This window comes from Phyllopteryx taeniolatus, chromosome 1 (genome assembly GCF_024500385.1).
Source record: "Phyllopteryx taeniolatus isolate TA_2022b chromosome 1, UOR_Ptae_1.2, whole genome shotgun sequence".
In the NCBI taxonomy this organism is placed as follows: Eukaryota; Metazoa; Chordata; class Actinopteri; order Syngnathiformes; family Syngnathidae; genus Phyllopteryx; species Phyllopteryx taeniolatus.
Window position 1 is genome coordinate 29,802,949 of NC_084502.1, and position 20,651 is coordinate 29,823,599.

Consider the following 20,651-nt stretch of genomic DNA (forward strand, 5'->3'; position numbering starts at 1 on the left):
GGTGTACTGTAATATACAGTGGTGTGAAAAGGTGTTTGCCCCCGTTCTGATTTCTTGTTTTGCATGTTTGTCACAAGTGTTTCCCATCATCAAACAAATTTAAATATTAGTCAAAGACAACACAAGTAAACACAAAATGCATTTTTTAAATGGTTATGATAATTAAAGGCTTCTTCATACTCGTGTGGGCGGTGACTGCACTGCACTGCACTATCCCGCACGCAGTTTGCCTTTATACTCGAAAGCAACCCACGCGCGCAGTTTTGAAAATGTACTGCAGTTCTCCTCCCAGTCGGGGCGGTTGCGACGGCTGGTATTGGCTAGGACGCCAGAGGGTGGAGTTTCCTCTGCATTTGGCCATTTACGGTAGCCGTTTTTACTTTCCTTTCCGGAACAAGGAACAAAGCAACAACAATGGCGACCGTGGAACAGTGTCTGCTAGAACAAATGGACCTAGATGACCAGATGATACATTTAATTATGCTGCAAAATCGATCAAGAAGGTGGCGGCGTAGGTGGTATGTGGAACCGAGAGGAACGGTGTGTCATCGGCGCATGTGACTAAAACGGGCCAATCACGAGAGATGATCTCCGCGGCATTCTACGCACAGCAAAATCTTTTGTCGTGAGCGCGAAAAGTGACGCAGAGGGGCCACGCGGGCCAATGCGTCGGGCGCAGGAGTATAAAGAGGCCTTAAGGGAGAAAATAATCCAAACCTACATAGCCCTGTGTGAAAAAATGTATTGCCCCCATGTTAAAACATAACTGTGTTTGATCATACCCTAGTTCAATTTCTCTAGCCACACCCAGGCCTGATGCTGCCACACCTGTTCTCAATTAAGAAATCACTTAAATAGGACCTCCCTGACAAAGTGAAATAGACCAAAAGATCCTCCAAATCTAGACATCATGGCGAGATCTAAAGAAATTCAGGAACAAATTAATTGAGATCTATCAGTGTGGAAAAAGTTATAAAGCCATTTCTAAAGCTTTGGGACTCCAGCAAACTACAGTGAGAGCCATTATCCACAAATGGCGAAAACATACAGTGGTGAACTTACCCAGGAGTGGCCGGCCGACCAAAATTACCCCAAGAGCTCAGCGAAGACTCATCCAATGAACTGCAGGCCTCACTTGCCTCAGTTACGTCAGTTTTCATGACTCTACCATAAGAAAGAGACTTAGCAAAAATGGCCTGCATGGCAGAGTTCCAAGACAAAAATAACTGTTGAGCAAAAAGAACATTAAGGCTCGTCTCAGTTTTGCCAGAAGACATCTTGATAATCCCCAAGACTTTTGGGAAAATACTCTGTGGTCTGACGAGACAAAAGATGAACTTTTTGGAAGGTGTGTCTCCCATTACATCTGGCGTGAAAGTAACACCGCATTTCCGAAAAAGAACATCATCACTTGCTGTGATGAATGGAAACCATGAATTGGACTGTCTACCAAAGATTCCTGAAGGAGAATGTCCAGCCATCTATTCGTGACCTCAAGGTGAAAGGAACTTAGCTTCTGCAGCAAAACAATGATCAAAAAACCACCAGCAAGTCCACCTCCGAATGGCTGAAGAAAAACAAAATGAAGACTTTGGAGTGGCTTAGTCCAAGTCCTCACCTGAATACTATTGAGATGCTGTGGCATGACTTTAAAAAGGCAGGTCATGCTAACGCTGTGGGCCTGCTTTCCTACATCTGGTACTGGAGACCTTAACTGTATCACAGGTATCATGAAATAAAAAAAATATCAAGCGATTATAGAGCGAAATGCCTTATCCAGTGTAAGAAAACTTGGTTTGAGGCAAAGATCATGGGTCCTTCAGCAAGACCGACACAAAGCACACACCCAAAAGCACACAGGAATGGTTTTATAGGAAAAAAACATGACTGTGAAAAATGATCTCAATCCAATTGCAAATCTTTGGGGGCGCTAAAATCTGACATTGGGGAAAAGAACCATGCAAATGTTCAAGAGCTAGAATGAATTGCAAAGGAAGAGTGTGAGAAAATACCATGTGAGAAGTGCAAAAAAAAATAGATGATACAAGAAACGTTTGGAGGCTGTTATCGCTGCCAAAGGGTGTGCAACCAAATATTGAGGGGTGCCAATTTTGCCGCACATGCCGGGTTTTTTTTTTTCTTTGAAATTACAATATCCAAGTTAAAATTTTTTTTAAAAAAAACATTTTCTCTGTTAAATTAAAATCCAATTCAAAGATCCTGATGATATAAGTTCAGTACATTTCAATTTATTTCTGAAGATATTATACAGGTTATGCAAAAAAATTAAGGGGTTCCAATAATGATGAGCAGGAATGTACAACTCTAGCCATGCGGTGAGTCAGTATCACTCACAGTGCGTTTCTTAGTTGTACAGTGGAACCTCGCTAAAACAGACCCCGATATACCGGATATCGGATAAAACAGACCGTCAGGACCGAACAAAGTGTCCAGTAGTAGTTGCCATTTGTCACTTACTGCCATTGACAAAAGTCTGTTAGTTCCAGAATTGGTCATTGTTTTCTGGCGTTGTGGCGCAGTGCAGGCAGAGAATGGGACTGACGTATTTCCGGGTCACAGATAGACAATATGACTAGATCCAATTCCAAAAGACGTGCCTCCCGTGCCTACATGACGGCCATGTTGAATGTGGGACATTGATGTGCGACTATGGTAGATGATAGTTATATCTATTGTCTATTGTGCATAAAGCGCTGCACATAGAGAGAGCGCGGCATGGCTACAGTGTTAACTCTGAGAAATACAAAACACAAGTTTCTGGCGTCTGGAAAATACTATTTTTGGTACAGTAACAGTTTATTTGTCTAGCCGTTTGCCTATAGCAACGCATTTTGAACTAGAAAGTACACTAATTCCTCGTGGCTCATGAAAGCGACTTGTCTATGATTAGTACTATATGTATACAATGTCACAATGACCAAGCACACCGACATGCTAAGTTTGGATTAAATATGAAACTTTCAAACATGTTGAAGCTTTTTCAAAATACTTATTTACAATAACTTTGTACTGTACTTGATGTTTTAGGCCACGAAAAAAAAAAAAAACTACAAAAGAGTAATTTTGTAATGTACGGTAATATGGGTGCATATGGGCTCAAAAAAGTTCTTCAAATGTAACAGACAATTGTCTATTATCTGGCGACCCCCCGTTATATCGAGCTTACACTGTATATCTAAAATTATTTTGGCATCTTGTTTGTGTATCATCATAGTTTGAGGTGAACTAAAAAATATTAGCGTCAAAGTCACTGTTCAGCTTGATGTTTCTTTTTTTAACAACAATCTAATTTTTTCCGGTTTTTGGTCAGAAACCTGTTTTGGATGAAATCAACCCATGTTCTCCTGCTTAATACTAAACAATAGAAAAAGCTAGAAAACAAACTTTTTTTTTCTATTGAAAGAAGAGAGTGCACTTTTTCTTTTGGTTATGTGCTTCTATTATCAGAGACAAAAATATTGTGTGAGTCTTGAAGGAGCTGTCGAAATGCTCTATAACAGCTGCCATATGGGCAACTGCGCTGAAAATACCTGGCAGTCAGTGAGTTAAAAACCAACCTTCAATTTGGCAAATTTCTGGTTCATTCTAATATAGTGTCATAAATTTCCATTCATTTCTATGGAAAGTTTCCTACTTTTAAAACATTCAGGAATTTTGCAATGTGTGTGTGTGTGTGTGTTTTTTTAATGTCTGTTTTTATCATGTGTTTTTGTGTGTGCACAGGTCCCAGTAATCCGAGCCGTCATCATTTAGAGTACAGAGCCATTATGCAGGAGATGTCACCTACAGCATTTGGTAAGAAAGTGTGTCCACTAGGGCGGCTGTGGCTCAGTAGGTAGCAGGTCGTCCAGTGACCGAATGATCATTGTTTCGAATCCTGGCTACGACTGTCCACATGTCGAAGTGTTCTTGGGCAAGACACTGAGCCATAATTTGCTCCCAGTGGGCCTGGCAGCGCCTTGCATGGCAGCTGTTGCCCATTGGTGTATGACTGTGAGAGGGTGAATGTGAAGCTTTGTAAAGCGCTTTGGGCACTGTGAGGGTGTAGATAAAACGCTATATAGGTGCCATCCATTTACCATCTATGTAGGGCTGGGCCATATGGCCTTAAAATGCAATTGTCCGTTTTTTTTTGTCAACCTATTAGCAAATTTCTAGGGCTGTCCCGATCTGATCACGTGATCGAAAGTCGGGGTCGATCATATGATTTTTAGCTGATCGAGATCAGGTGAAAAATATCAGTTTTATTAATTTTCTGACATTTTAAGTATCACAAAGTGACAAAATACAACCCCAATTCCAATGAAGTTGGGATGTTGTGTTAAACATAAATAAAAACAGAATACAATGATTTGCAAATCATGTTCAACGTATATTTCATTGAATACACTACGAAGACAAGATATTTAATGTTCAAACTGATCAACTTTATTGTTTTTAGCAAATAATCATTAAGTTAGAATTTTATAGCTGCAACATGTTCCAAAAAAGCTGGGAGAGGTGGAAAAAAAGACTGAGAAAGTTGAGGAATGCTCATCAAACACCTGTTTGGAACATCCCACAGGTGAACAGGCTAACTGGGAACAGGTGGGTGCCATGATTGGGTATAAACAGAGCTTCCCTGAATTGCTCAGTCATTCACAAGCAAAGATGGGGTGAGGTTTACCTCTTTGTGAACAGGTGCGTGAGAAAATAGTCGAACAGTTTAAGGACAATGTTTCTCAACGTACAATTGCAAGAAATGTAGGGATTTCATCATCTACGGTCCATCATATCATCAAAAGGTTTAGAGAATCTGGAGAAATCACTGCATGTAACCGGCAAGGCCGAAAACCAATATTGAATGCCTGTGACCTTCGATCCCTCAGGCGGCACTGCATCAAAAACCGACATCAATGTGTCAAGGATATCACCACATGGGCTCAGGAACACTTCAGAAAACCAATGTCAGTAAATACAGTTCGGCGGTACATCCATAAGTGCAACTTAAAACTCTACTATGCAAAGCAAAAGCCATTTATGAACAACACCCAGAAATGCCGCCGGCTTCTCTGGGCCCAAGCTCCTCTAAGATGGACTGATGCAAAATGGAAAAGTGTTCTGTGGTCCAACGAGTCCACATTTCAAATTGTTTTTGGAAATTCTGGACGTCGTGTCCTCCGGGCCAAAGAGGAAAAGAACCATTCGGACTGTTATGGACGCAAAGTTCAAAAGCCAGCATCTGTGATGGTATGGGGCTGTGTTAGTGCCAATGGCATGGGTAAATTACACATCTGTGAAGGGACCATTAATGCTGAAAGGTACATACAGGTTTTGGAGAAACATATGCTGCTACCCAAGCAACGTCTTTTTCATGGACGCCCCTGCTTATTTAAGCAAGACAATGTCAAACCACGTTCTGCACGTGTTACAATAGCGTGGCTTCATAGTAAAGGGAGTGTGGGTACTAGACTGGCCTGCCTGCAGTCCAGACCTGTCTGCCATTGAAAATGTGTGACGCATCATGAAGCGTAAAATATGACAACAGAGACCCCGGACTGTTGAACAGCTGAAGCTGTACATCAAGCAAGAATGGGAAAGAATTCCACCTACAAAGCTTCAACAATTAGTGTCCTCAGTTCCCAAACGATTATTGAATGTTGTTAAAAGAAAAGGTGATGTAACACAGTGGTAAACATGACCCTGTCCCAGCTTTTTGGAAGGTGTTCCAGCCATAAAATTCTAAGTTAATGATTATTTGCTAAAAACAATAAAGTTCGTCAGTTTGAACATTAAATATCTTGTCTTTGTAGTGTATTCAATTAAATATAGGTTGAACATGATTTGCAAATCATTGTATCCTGTTTTTATTTATGTTTAGCACAACATTCCAACTTCATTGTAATTGAGGTTGTAAGACAAGCCTTTCAGTTATTTTTGGTCAGCAGTGGTTTTTGCCTTGGAACTCTGCCATGGATGTCTCTTCCTTACCATTGAGTCATGATCACTGACTAACTGAGGCAAGGGAGGCCTTAAGAAGTTGTTCCTTTGTGACCTGAATGAGTCGTCGCTGTGCTCTTGGGGTCATTTTTGTAGGCTGGCCACTCCTGGGAAGCTTCACTTGTAACACGTTTTCTTCATGTGTGTATAATAGCTTGACTTTTTACTACTTTTTACTCTACTTTTTCACACGGGCCAGGTTTGAATAGGTTTTTTTCCCTTTATAAAATCACAGTTACGTATTTGAGCGTTCAATAGGTGTAATTCTTATACAATGAACTTCAACTGGAGTGTCAATAAACAACTTTAAGCAAGCTACATTCACTCTTCTTCCTCCTATGTTAGCAATTTAGCAACTTGTTGTGATCACGTGGGATATGCATCCAGTCCGGGCGCTGCTGAATAGAAGTGCTGGAGCAGAGCATACAATGGACTGCTTGTATAAGAGTGGTAAAATCGTAGCGTCTTTAGGTCCAGTCAGATCGGATCCGGTACTAATTTCTTTGCTGACATCGGATCAATTTTCAATCTCAAAGATGGGATCTGGACACACCTATTTCTTAGCGCCGGAAATTCAGGTCCCTTTTTTGAAAGATACTCGCTGCAGGGTCGGAAAACTTGCTGGCAACACTGACTGTGCCTTTGCGCTCAATTCGTAGCCATGTTGTTTGTGTAAGCAATGGGCGTCAGCAAGGATGCACTTAAAACTACAGAAGCCGCTAAAAATAATTGATTAAAAAACAAAACATCTTCCTGAGCAATAAATAATTGTCTGAATCACTAAAATAGATTTATCGCCCTACCCTATAGTATGGAAGGCTGTTTGAGCCTTTATTCCATATCCTTGTTATCCACTTTAAGGTCCATGTACGCTCTGTCTCCTCACTAGAAAGACAAATCAGCGTACTAGTAGAATGACTGTCATAGTAGGCCAACTTTGGCATATTAAAGATACCATCCATTCATCCATTTTCTGAGCCGCTTCTCCTCACCAGGGTCGCGGGCGTACTGGAGCCTATCCCAGCTGTCATCGGGCAGGAGGCGGGGTACACTCTGAACTGGTTGCCAGCCAATCGCAGGGCACATAGAGACAAACAACCATTCGCACTCACAGTCATGCCTACGGGCAATTTAGAGTCTCCAATTAATGCATATTTTTGGGATGTGGGAGGAAACCGGAGTGCCCGGAGAAAACCCACGCAGGCACGGGGAGAACATGCAAACTCCACACAGGCGGGGACGGGGATTGAACCCGGGTCCTCAGAACTGTGAGGCTGACGCTCTAACCATTCGGCCACCGTGCCGCCTATTAAAGATACATACATACTAAAAATACTTGGGCAGGATAACTGCATGTTACGAGTGAGGCAAATCTGTGTGCTAGTTTGACATCTGCACACTACTTTTACTACCAGTGAAGCACTAGATGTTAACCACTATAAATTTAAAACAGTACTCCTAGTCAGTGTTGTACCTGAAAGAGTTGAATGAAAGTTCGTTAACTTGTTCATATTTTGGGTGAATTGAACATAGTGTATTTCTACCTGATGAACCTTATTGTGAACATGGTCGTTCCGGCGTCTGTGAACAGTTTTTGAATGGGAGTTCATTTTTGTTCAAGAGTGGCAGTTTTGGTTAGGGACTTCCAGGAAAACACCCGACTTAACACATTTAAAGAGCATTCATATATTGGGGGATAAAAGTTGTATTTGGCAACCCACCCACCAACAATCTTACGGCCACATGCATTATCAAAATGTGAATCGATCGCAACTGGATTGATCGATGCAATGCCCTGAAAAGGACATGACTTTGATAAATGAGACTATTCACAGGGATAACAAAATGTAATACATGCTGGGAGGAAAAAAACAAGCTTGTGGCGGTTACCTCAGTCGGTAAATCTGTATTAGTTGGTGACAAATACTAAGGTAAAACCAAACCAAATAAACAAAATATTTTTATTGTGTGTTGTCAAGTTGTGTTGTCAATGAACTCACCGTGTAAGGTGAGGTAATGTGTGCGCTCCTTTTTTGGGACATTTACAAAAAGAATAGATGCTGTACAACCAGGCTTGGGGAGAAAAAAAAGCCAAGCATTTTTGTGGAATTCTGGCACGCGTGTGGATGTGGATTTTATTTTATTTTTTTCACTCCACCACACGAATTTGAAACGTTACATTGCATTTGGTAAGAAAGATGAAGTGTGTCTACTATGTAGGGCTGGGCAATATGGCCTTAAAATGTAATCTTACTTTTTTTCAAGCTATTGCTGTTATATTTGGCAATATCTTTGTCCCTCAGAAATATTTTGTCGCTTTGTGACCTCTGAAAATTAAGAAATCTGATCTTTTTCACCCAGTAATGATTGGGACAACCCTAGTACTAGGAGCAAGCCGTTGTCAACAGTTTCGCCTCATTAGTAACATGTAGTTAGTTGTCCTACCTTTATGGGGGACGGCTGTGGATCAGTTGGTAGAGCGGGTCGCCCGCTGACTGAAGGGTCGGCTGTTCGAATCTTGGCTCTGACTGTCCGCTGTCGAAGTGTCCTCGGGCATAACACTAAACCCTCAATTCCAGGTCGGTATTGCAAATGAGAAACTGTTCTCAGTTGCCTTACCTGGTTGAACAAAGGAAATACCAGTATGTCAAAGTTGTACAAGAGTGTACGAGTACAACCCCAATTCCAATGAAGTTGGGAGGTTGTACATCCATCCATCCATTTTCTACCGCTTATCCGAGGTCGGGTTGCGGGGGCAGTAGCTTTAGCAGGGATGCCCAGACTTCCCACTCCCCAGCCACTTCATCCAGCTCTTCCGGGGGGATCCCGAGGCGTTCCCAGGCCAGCCGAAAGACGTAGTCTGTCCAACGTGTCCTGGGTCGTCCCCGGGGTCTCCTCCCGGTGGGACGTGCCCGGAACACCTCACCAGGGAGGCGTCAGGGAGGCATCTGAATCAGATGCCCCAGCCACGTCATCTGGCTCCTCTCAATCTGGAGGAGCAGCGGCTCTACTCTGAGCTCCTCCCGGATGACCGAGCTTCTCACCATATCTCCAAGGGAGAGCGGAGGAAACTCATTTCGGCCGCTAGTATCCGGGATCTTGTTCTTTCGGTCATGACCCACAGCTCTTGACCATAGGGTGAGGGTAGGAACGTAGATTGACCGGTAAATCAAGAGCTTCGGCTTTCGGCTTAGCTCCTTCTTTACCACAACGGACCGATACAAAATCTGCATCACTGCAGACGCTGCACCAATCCGCTTGTCGATCTCCCGTTCCATTCTTCCCTCACTCGTGAACTAGACCCCAAGATACTTGAACTCCTCCACTTGGAGCAGGATCTCATCCCCGACCTGGAGCGGGCACCACACCCTTTTCCGACTCAGGACCATGGTCTCAGAGTTGTAGGTGCTGATTCTCATCCCAGCAGCTTCACACTCGGCTGCGAACTGCTCCAGTGAGAGTTGGAGATCACGGCTTGATGAAACCAACAGAAGCACATCATCTGCAAAAAGCAGAGATGCAATATTGACGCCACCAAACTGGACCCCCTCTACGCCTTGAAATTCTGTCCATAAAGGTTATGAACAGAATTGGTGACAAAGGGCAGCCTTGGCGGAGTCCAACCCTCACCGGGAACGAGTCCGACTTACTGCCGGATATGCGGACCAAACTCTGACTCCGGTCGTACAGGGACCGAACAGCCCGTATCAGGGGGTTCGGTACCCCATACTCCCGAAGCACCCCCCACAGGACTCCCCGAGGGACACGGTCGAACGTCTTCGCCAAGTCCACAAAACACATGTAGACTGATTGGGAGAACTCCCATGCACCCTCGAGGACCCTGCCGAGGGTGTAGAGCTGGTCCACTGTTCCACGGCCAGGACGAAAACCACACTGCTCGTCCTGGATCCGAGATTCAACTTCCCGACGGACCCTCCTCTCCAGAACCCCTGAATAGACCTTAGCAGGGAGGCTGAGGAGTGTGATCCCCCTGTAGTTGGAACACACCCTCCGGTCCCCCTTCTTAAAAAGGGCGACCACCACCCCAGTCTGCCAATCCAGAGGCACTGTCCCCGATGTCCATGCAATGTTGCAGAGGCGTGTCAACCAGGACAGCCCCACAACATCCAGAGCCTTGAGGAACTCCGGGCGAATCTCATTCACCCCTGGGGCCTTGCCACCGAGGAGCTTTTTAACCACCTCAGTGACCTCAACCCCAGAGTTGGGACGTTGTGTTAAACATAAATAAAAACAGAATACAATGATTTGCAAATCATGTTCAACCTATATTTAATTGAATACACAACAAAGAAAAGATATTTAATGTTCAAACTGATCAACTTTATTGTTTTTAGCAAATAATCGTTAACTTTTGAATTGTATGGCTTCAACACGTTCCGAAAAAGCTGGGACAGGTGGGGAAAAAGACTGAGAAAGTTGAGGAATGCTCATTAAACACCTGTTTGGAATATCCCACAGGTGAACAGGCTAATTGGGAACAGGTGGGTCCCATGATTGGGTATAAAAGGAGTTTCCCTGAATTGCTCAGTCATTCACAAGCAAAGATGGGGCGAGGTTCACCTCTTTGTGTGTGAGAAAATAGGCGAACAGTTTAAGGACAATGTTCCTCAACGTACAATTACAAGGAATTTAGGGATTTCATCATCTACGGTTGATATCATCAAAAGGTTCCGAGAATTTGGAGAAATCACTGCATGTAAGCGGCAAGGTCGAAAACCAACATTGAATGCCCGTGACCTTCGATCCCTCAGACGGCACTGCATCAAAAACCGACATCAATGTGTAAAGGTTATCACCACGTGGGCTCAGGAACACTTCAGAAAACCAATCTCAGTGAATACAGTTTGGCGCTACATCCGTAAGTGCAACTTGAAACTCTACTATGCAAAGCAAAAGCCATTTATCAACAACACCCAGAAACGCCATGGTCCGACGAGTCCACATTTCAAATTGTTTTTGGAAATTCTGGACGTTGTGTCCTCCGGGCCAAAGAGGAAAAGAACCATCCGGACTGTTATGGACGCAAAGTTCAAAAGCCAGCATCTGTGACGGTATGGGGCTGTGTTCGTGCCAATCGCATGGGTAACTTACACATCTGTGAAGGAACAATGCTGAAAGGTACATACATGTTTTGGAGAAACATATGCTGCCATGTATTTTTCATGGACGCCCCTGCTTATTTCAGTAAGACAATGCCAAACCACATACTGCACGTGTTACAACAGCGTGGCTTCGTAGTAAAAGAGTGCGGGTACTAGAATGGTCTGCCACTGTCTCCAATTGAAAATGTGTGGTGCATCATGAAGCGTAAAATACGACAACGGAGACCCCGGACTGTTGAACAGCCGAAGCTGTACATCAAGCAAAAATGGTAAATAATTCCACCTACAAAGCTTCAACAATTAGTGTCCTCAGTTCCCAAACGATTATTGAATGTTGTTAAAAGAAAACGTGATGTAACACAGTGGTAAACATGACCCTGTCCCAGCTTTTTGGGAATGTGTTGCAGCCATAAAATTCCAAGTTGATGATTATTTGCTAAAAACAATAAGGTTTATCAGTTTAAACATTAAATATCTTATCTTTGTGGTGTATTCAATTAAATATAGGTTGAACATGATTTTCAACTCGTATTCAGTTTTTGTTTAACACAACGTCCCAACTTCATTGGAATTGGGGTTGTACATGAAATAAAAGGACTACTAGTGCATGACACCTACCTTCTATTAGTGTTACTAGTGCAAAGAAGTAGTTAATTAGGTCTGTGTTCTCGTCGGCCAAAATTAGCACTCGTAGTAAAAGAGGATTCTGATTCTGATAATTAAGAAAATCATTCTACCAGTGTGCTGAAGTATCTTACTAGTGAGGACAAAGAGTGTACTAGTCTATTTAGCTTAAGCTGGATATCTGATGAATGCGCAAAAGGCAATCCATATTACTGCTATGACTACTTATATGTCATCTAAACGTGTGGGTTTTGGTTTTGTTTTTTGCAGGTCTGAGCGACTGGGAAGACGACGAAATCCTGGCGTCGGTCCTGGCCGTGTCCCAGCAGGAATATTTGGACAGCATCAAACATCAGAGCGGCGCCATGCAGCATCGAGAGCGGGAAGCGTCGCCTGACAGCAGCTGATGGACGCACATGCACACATGACCTATGAACCCCTTCTCCCCTCTCTGTCAACCACTGAAGACAAAGCCAGAAGGAAGAAATGCAGTTATTGTTTCTCTCAAAAGTGTCATTCATCCTTCCCTCCCTCTTGTCTCTTCTTCCGAGCGGCAATTTGAGCGAGGCAGCAAGCTGTACGCTAAGTACACGTCGAGTCACATGATAGAGCTAATCCATGGGAACAAAACATGCACTTCTTCAGCTAGCATGTTCCGCCTTATCACGTAAGATCAATGACACGCTACTACCACGAGCCATCTCCTGGTCACAGGAAACAAAGTTGTCACATGACCTCGCTTTGATTTTTGACTCTTAATTTATTCTGTTTTGCACAAACAGTTTGGAATGTTTGGGTTTCAGGTAAAATTTCGGGATGAACCTAAAATTCACTATAACCTTTTTGGCTCAACTTCATTTGACCTCTCAATCTTTAAATGCACTTGTTCAGCTGCAACACATTTCCTCATTTCTTTGGAAATTATCTTTTAAAACATGTTCCTCATCATGCTGTTAACAGTTTGACATCGTAAAACCGAGACAACACCTAACAATTGATCAGCAGTACGTCGCCATTGCTAGGCTTCAACCAAGAAGTGGCCACTGAGTTTGTAGGGTCACAGTGTGTCATCAGCAGGTTGCAACAGCGAGACTGGACGATTCCCAGAAAGCCATACAAGTGGACGTCCTTGGAAATAGAAAAAAGTCCTAGTGTGTTTGAGGGTCATCCTGAAATTTCACCTAAAAGCCCAATATCCCAAACGTTTTTGGGAGTTGTGTATATCGAAGGAGCTCACAGCTAACGCCTCTCTGCCGTTGCAGTTTTCTGATTGGCTGTTGACCCAATGACAAGTTTATTTTGTCCACCGTTGCCAAAACACAAAAGCTAGCAAGGTCATGATGTTGTCATTTACAAGGAGAATTGCTAACTGCCTGCTATGCTAATCTTAAATACTCTTTGTGAAAACAAGGTTTCCTAGTGCCGTGTTATCTGATACCAGTTAGCTGGGACAAAGGGAACTTTATACCAGGTCGAAATGTTTTCAACACACAAGATAATTGTTACGCTCTACTTCAGTGAGCAAGCATAGCTCTCCTAACTGCAATGTAAAAATGTTGTCACTTATACGGCTGAACTGTAGCAGTTCTTTTTTGAAATAAAAGACAACGGCGCCTCCTGCGACACACTAATGCCTGAACGGCTACCCTCCTACAGCATCCCCTAAGGCGACCAGCCTGTTTAAGATCCTTTGATAGCTTGAAAATCTATTTTTTAAAATGTCTGTCTTCCTCTTGCCTCCATCATCATCATCATCATCATCCGCTGCATGTTTGGTCATGACCAAATATCGCCATTGAGACAAAATGACAAATGAGAGACAAAAACAGAATTGTCACACTTATCCTCTATGATTGATTATTGTTATTAATTATAATAATATAAGTTTGTTTTTATTTTACCCCTTGGGATGAAAATAACTTTTTTTTCTTGGAATAAAAAGGAAAAATGTTTCAGACAGAATGAGCTGCTGATTGTTGAAAGCTGCATGATGACATCAAGTTTGCCACTTGAATGGCACAACTTGTTCAAGGCCTTCTGCTTCTCTTGTCTGAGTCTGGATGTGTTGGGAATCACTGTCTAACAAGGCACTTTTGGAAGGGACTGTAGTGCCTGCCTAGTGTTAATTCCTTTTTTTGTTGTATACTGACGACACTTTACAGATCAAAAGATGAATGTGAGACAAAAGTTCAGAATTCCAGCTTTTATTTGATAGCATCTAGATCATCTAGATGTGTTAAACAACTCAGGACAGAGCACCTTTTCTTTGAACCCACCCACTTTTCAAGTTAGCAAAAGTATTGGAAAATGTGACTGATGGATGTTTGTAGTTGTTCAGGTGTTGCCTTTTAGATTGATTGCTTCAACATTCGATAGTGCTTGTTCTTGGTTTTGGGTTTCACCTGTGAAAGCTGCATTTGCTGTTAAGCAAACATGGAGAAAAGCAAACCATGTTGAAGCTGTGAGATGAGGGAAAATCCATCAGAGCTATTGCACAAACATTGGGCAAAGCCAATCCAACAATTTGGAATGTCTTGAAAAGACACAAACTACTGGAGTACTGAGCAACAGACATCAAACAGGTTGGCGAAGCGTATCAACAGCAGTTGATGACAGAAACATTGTAAGAGCTGTGAAGAAACACCCAAAGACAACCGTCAATGACATCACTGTCAACCTCCACTGGGCAGTGGGTGAAGGTATCTCAATCCATTGTTGGAAGAAGACTGACAGAATAAATATACAGGCCATACCACGAGATGCAAACCACTCATCAGCAAAAAGAATCAGAAGGCCAGATTGGATTTTACAAAGTACAGGGATGATCCACAACGGTTTTGGAAACATGTTTTATGGACTGATGAGACTAAGATTAACCTCTATCTACCAAAGTGATGTAAAGGCCGAAGTATGGAGAAACAAAGGATCTGCTTATGATCCAAAACACACAAGCTCATCTGTGAAGCACGGTGGAGGTAATGTCATTGCTTGGGCTTGCATGGCTGCTTCTGGAAAGGGCTCTCTAATCTTAGATTATGTAACTCATGATGATAGCAGCCAAATGAATTCTATCTCCAAAACCATTTTGTCTGGCAATTTATAGAAACATGCATCCAAACTCATTGGGAGAAGCTTCATCATGCACCAAGACGATGACCCATGCATGCACACGAAATGTGTTCTCTGCATATAACCCAATCACAGTGACCATACCAATCACACACACGTTAGTGGAACACACTGGAGCAGGGGGCAGCTGAAGCGCCCAGGGATAGAGTACATTTACCTCCTGAAGAGGAGACTGAAGGGAGAAACTCCCAGAAACAAACAAGAACTGAAAGAGGCCGAAAATAAAGGCCTGGAAAAACATTTCAAATGAAGAATGCAATAGTCTGGTGAAGTCAATGGTCTCAGGCTCGATGCAGTTATTGCAAGTAAGGGTTATGCCACCAAATATTAAATGTTATTCACTTTGAATTAATTTTATAATATAGGTTCCAATATGCTCACTTGAAAAGTGGGTGGCTTCAAACAGAAGGTGCTCTGTCCTGTTGTTTAACACATCTAGATGTAAAAGTCATGAAATAAAAGCTGGAGTTCTGAACTTTTGGATCATATTCATATTTTGATCTGAAACCCAAATGTCTTCAGTATACAACAAAACAGAGGAATTGACCTTGACGTTCCAATACTCGTGGAGGGGACTGTATATACCAGTTAAATATATAGTGCCTTCTATCTCTATAGTGACTTGGCCATTTTGTAGTGTAGAATGGGTTTTCCCCAATATAATAAATGTCCCACAACGCATTGTGAAAAGTAGTCAACTGATGGCTATATCGCAGTTCACTTTTTGCGGGTTCAGTGCATTGCAGTTTTGTTTTGTTTTATTGTACAAACCCGAATTCCAGTGAATTTGGTAGCTAATACAGCCATTTTTCTAATACAGTCTTTTTGGGAATGAAGTTTTTCACACCTGGATTTGGGGATCCTCTGCCATTCCTCCTTGCAGATCCTCTCCAGTTCTGTCAGGTTAGATGGTCAACATTGGTGGACAGCCATTTTCAGGTCTCTCCAGAGATGCTCAATTGGGTTTAAGTCAGGGCTCTGGCTGGGCCATTCAAGAACAGTCACGGAGTTGTTCTGAAGCCATGCCTTTGTTATTTTAGCTGTGTGCTTAGGTTCATTGTCTTTTTTGAAGGTGAATCTTCGGCCCAGTCTGAGGTTCTGAGGACTCTGGGGAAGGTTTTCGTCCAGGATATCCCTGTACTTGGCCGTGTTCATCTTTCCTTTGATTGCAACCAATCGTCCTGTCCCTGCAGCTGAAAAACATCCCCACAGCATTATGCTGCCGCCACCATGCTTCACTGTTGGGACTGTATTGGACAGGTGATGAGCAGTGGCTGGTTTTCTCCACACATACTGCTTAGAATTAAGGCCAAAAAGTTCTATCTTGGTCTCATCTTATTCTTGGAGTCCTTCAGGTGTTTTTTTTTTTTTTAGTAAATTCCATACGGGCTTTCATGTGTCTTGCACTGAGGAGAGGCTTCCGTCAGGCCACTCTGCCATAAAGCCCCGACTGGTGGAGGGCTGCAGTGATGGTTGACTTTCTAGAGCTTTCTCCAATCTCTGGAGCTCAGTCACAGTGATCTTTGGGTTCTTCTTTACCTCTCTCACCAAGGCTCTTCTCCCCCGATTGCTCAGTTTGGCCGGACGGCCAGCACTGGTTCTGGTCGTCCCAAAGTCTTCCATTTAAGGATTATGGAGGTGCAACAGAATCTTTTTTGTAACTTTAGCCAAATCTGTGCCTTGCCACAGTTCTGTCTCTGAGCTCTTCGGCCACTTCCTTTGACCTCATGATTCTCATTTGTTCTGACATACACTGTGTGTCATGGTCTGTGTTTTGGTTTGGGTTGTGTTTAGTTTTGTTCAATGTTTTCCTGTGTTCCATGTTTGTCGTGTGCTCATTAGGTTGTTGTGTCCACCTGTTCTCATCTACTTTGTCGACCAATCAGCTCTCTCTAGCCACTCGTCTTGTCCAGGTCTTCCTCGTTGTCTCGTCAATTTGTTTGTATTTAGTTCCCTGGTTTCTTTCAGTTCTCGTCGGTTCATTGTCGTTGTCACATGTCTTGCCATGTCATAGTCGCCAGTTGTTTTTGTCATAGTCGCCTGTTGTTTTTTCATTGTGATTAAATATTATTATTTTGAGATTCCCGCACTCCTGCCTTGCCTCCCTGCTTCCCTGCAATTGGGTCCACCATGTTCTTGCCTTGCGTTCCTCGCCGTCGCCCTAACCATGTTCATGACAGAATGAACCGACCAGAACAGGACCCAGCGGGAAGAACATGGCGTCACCCTGGACGCCACCAAACTGCCTCCCACCGTCCTCAGCCTGCCATCCATACCTACCCTCCTCCAGTAAGCCCTATCATTCAGTCTTTTCTGTCCTTTTCCTCGGGTCCCCCCACTTGTCCTAGTTATTCACCATGCCCTACTATTGTACATCCACATGTTTCTTTAGATTCAGATTTTTCTGATTGTGAAGATGGCCCTGATTTAGTTAACCTCCTGTCGGATTATGACTCTGACACAGATTTAGATTTTTCTGGTTCCTTCCCTAGTTTATCCCGTCCTCGTCAGTTTTTGTCACGTTTCCACGTTTCCAACCCCAGTGAGTCCAAATCCTTTCCCTCTGACCTTTTCTTGGGCACCCGTTTGGCCATCTACCCGGGACCGCCGCGTGGTGGCCAACGGAGGCGCCCAAGTAAAGGTCAAATTTTGCCCCCTCGTTTTTTCCCCCCTGTTCACAAATCACTTGATTTTTCACCTGTTCCCACACGTTGTTCCACGGCTCCAATTAAGTCACGTCTAGTCAAACCTGCCCCCAAGCCATGTTCAGTACCAGCCATTTTTCCTAGTTCACCTTCCCGAGACCTTGTGCACTCTTCCACTCCCGTACCCTCTACTCCCACACCTCAATGGCGGCAGGCTGAGGAAGCGACTGCAGCTCCCGTTCCGGCTAATCGGCAGCTGCGCCAGGCTCCCGTTCCGGCTCCTCGGCAGCTGCGCCAGGCTCCCGCACCGGCGGCGCTCGTCCAGCGGCCGCCACCCGTCCTTGCTCCGGCGGCGCTCGTCCAGCGGCCGCCACCCGTCCTTGCTCCGGCGGCGCTCGTCCAGCGGCCGCCACCCGTCCTTGCTCCGGCGGCGCTCGTCCAGCGGCCGCCACCCGTCCTTGCTCCGGCGGCGCTCGTCCAGCGGCCGCCACCCGACCCTGCTCCGGCGCCGCTCGTCCAGCGGCCGCCACCCGACCCTGCTCCGGCGCCGCTCGTCCAGCGGCCGCCACCCGTCCTTGCTCCGGCGCCGCTCGTCCAGCGGCCGCCACCCGACCCTGCTCCGGCGGCGCTCGTCTAGCGGCCGCCATCCGACCACGTTCCGGCGGCGCTCGTCCAGCGGCCGCCACCCGACCACGCGCCCGCGGCGCTCGTCCAGCGGCCGCCACCCGACCACGCGCCCGCGGCGCTCGTCCAGCGGCCGCCACCCGACCACGCGCCGGCGGCGCTCGTCCAGCGGCCGCCACCCAACCCTATTGCCTGGCCCCTGCATTACCATTGGGTTCGGCACCGTGGCCGTCCGCCTGAATGGCCCTGTAAAGACCCTGGTGCTTGGCGTCCTGGACGACCTCCTGAACCGCTCAGCCAAGCACCTCACTTCGGGTGGCCTGGATGGCCACCAGACTGACCTGAGGGGTGGACTCTGTACCCTCCTCCAGGCCCCCTTCCGCCCACCCTGGGTTGATGTCTTTTTGGTTGTTGTTTGGGGAACGTCTGGGATCCGTTCCTTTAGAGGGGGGGTACTGTCATGGTCTGTGTTTTGGTTTGGGTTGTGTTTAGTTTTGTTCAATGTTTTCCTGTGTTCCATGTTTGTCGTGTGCTCATTAGGTTGTTGTGTCCACCTGTTCTCATCTACTTTGTCGACCAATCAGCTCTCTCTAGCCACTCGTCTTGTCCAGGTCTTCCTCGTTGTCTCGTCAATTTGTTTGTATTTAGTTCCCTGGTTTCTTTCAGTTCTCGTCGGTTCATTGTCGTTGTCACATGTCTTGCCATGTCATAGTCGCCAGTTGTTTTTGTCATAGTCGCCAGTTGTTTTTGTCATAGTCGCCTGTTGTTTTTTCATTGTGATTAAATATTATTATTTTGAGATTCCCGCACTCCTGCCTTGCCTCCCTGCTTCCCTGCAATTGGGTCCACCATGTTCTTGCCTTGCGTTCCTCGCCGTCGCCCTAACCATGTTCATGACACTGTGAGCTATAAGGTATTATATAGACAGGTGTGTGGCTTTCCTAATCACGTCCCATCAGTATAATCAAACACAGCTGGACTCCATTGAAGGTGTAGAACCATCTCAAGGATGATCAGAAGAAATGGACAGCACACGAGTTAAATATATGAGTGTCACAGCAAAGGGTCTGAATACTTATGGCTGTGTGATATTTCAGTTTTTCTTTTTTAATAAATCTGCAAAAATTTGAAGAATTCTGTTTTTTTTCTGTCAATATGGGGGGCTGTGTGTACATTAATGAGGAAAAAAATGAACTTAAATTATTTTAGCAAATAGCTGCAATATAACAAAGAGTGAAAATTTAAGGGGGTCTGAATACTTTCCGTACCCACTGTATATACACAACAAAATGATGGATAACTAGTTTTTAAATCAGAAGTCAAGGACAATAGTTTATTCAACTATTGTTGAAGTTACTGTAAAAAGCGTTTGGTTAAAAAAAAATGTTTGCAATATCTCAATGTTATTATTTATTACGATGTGAAATTTTAGTAAGATTTTAGCAAGAATCATGGAAGTTGACGCAAGTGACTTGCTTTTGCCGGCCACATAAAATGATGTGGTGGGCCGGATGTGGCCCCCGCGCTGTGAGTTTGACATAGCTGCTATTTGGTTTTATTATATCCATTTGAATCTCTTTTCATCTGAGAGGTGTTGCTTGAGGATTAATATAAATTTTTTGTTTTAACATTATTTGATTTGATTTCATAAAATTTGTAATTTGTGTCTTTTGTGTTCGTGTTCAATGTGTAATGTGGTAATGCTGATACAATTACACTTGTGAAAATGATTCAGAGTCCACTAGCAATTTGATGGCAAGAGGGAAGAAGCTGTTGGAATGTCTGCTTGTTTAAGTTTGCATTGATCGACAGCGGCTACCTCAGGGAAGGAGTTGGAAGAGGTGGTGACCAAGATTTTGAGGGTCAAAGAGCATTTTGCATGATCTTGTCTTAGTTCTGGCTTAGTGCAAGTCCTCAAGAGTGGGCATAGGGGATACCGACTATTTTTCCGGGAGTCCTGATTGTCCGTTGCAGTTGGAGTTTGTCCTTTTTTGTTACAGCACCAAACCAGACTGTGATGGATGAACACAGGACTGATTCGATGACTGCTGTGTAGAACTGCCTCAACAGCTCCTGTGGCAGGCCGTGCTTCCTCAGAAGCTGCAGGAAGTACATCCTCTGCTGGGCCTTTTTCGAGGATGGAGTTGATGTTGGTCTCCCACTTCAGGTCCTGAGAGACTGTAATTCCCAGGAACTTGAAGGTCTCCACGGTTAACACAGGCCAGTTGGACAGCGTGAGGGTGGCAGCGGTGGTGAAGGTTGCTTCCTGAAGTCCACAATCATCTCTACAGTCTTGTGTGTTCAGCTCCAGGTTGTGTCAGCCGCACCAAAGCTGCAGCTTCTCCACTGCCTGTCATTATGCAGACTCGTCACCGTCTTTGATGAGACCGATGACTGTGGTGTCATCTGTAAACTTCAGGAGGTTGACAGCTGGGTACGTTGAGGTACAGTCGTTCGTGTAGAAAGAGAGGAGCAGCGGAGAGGGGACACATCCTTGGGTCGCCCT

At 44.4% G+C, this 20,651-nt stretch overlaps 1 protein-coding gene across 1 annotated transcript in view; it reads left to right on the forward strand.

The window, feature by feature from the left end:
• The window catches only part of otud5a (OTU deubiquitinase 5a), a 58,070-nt gene extending 41,113 nt beyond the window's left edge, over positions 1-16,957 (forward strand). Inside the window, exons 8-9 of the mRNA XM_061787665.1 lie at positions 3,745-3,816; positions 12,018-16,957. Coding sequence (XP_061643649.1) covers positions 3,745-3,816; positions 12,018-12,154 — 209 coding nt within the window. The 3' untranslated portion in view covers positions 12,155-16,957. The remainder of the gene's footprint in view (positions 1-3,744; positions 3,817-12,017) is intronic.
• The last annotated feature ends 3,694 nt before the right edge of the window (positions 16,958-20,651 follow it).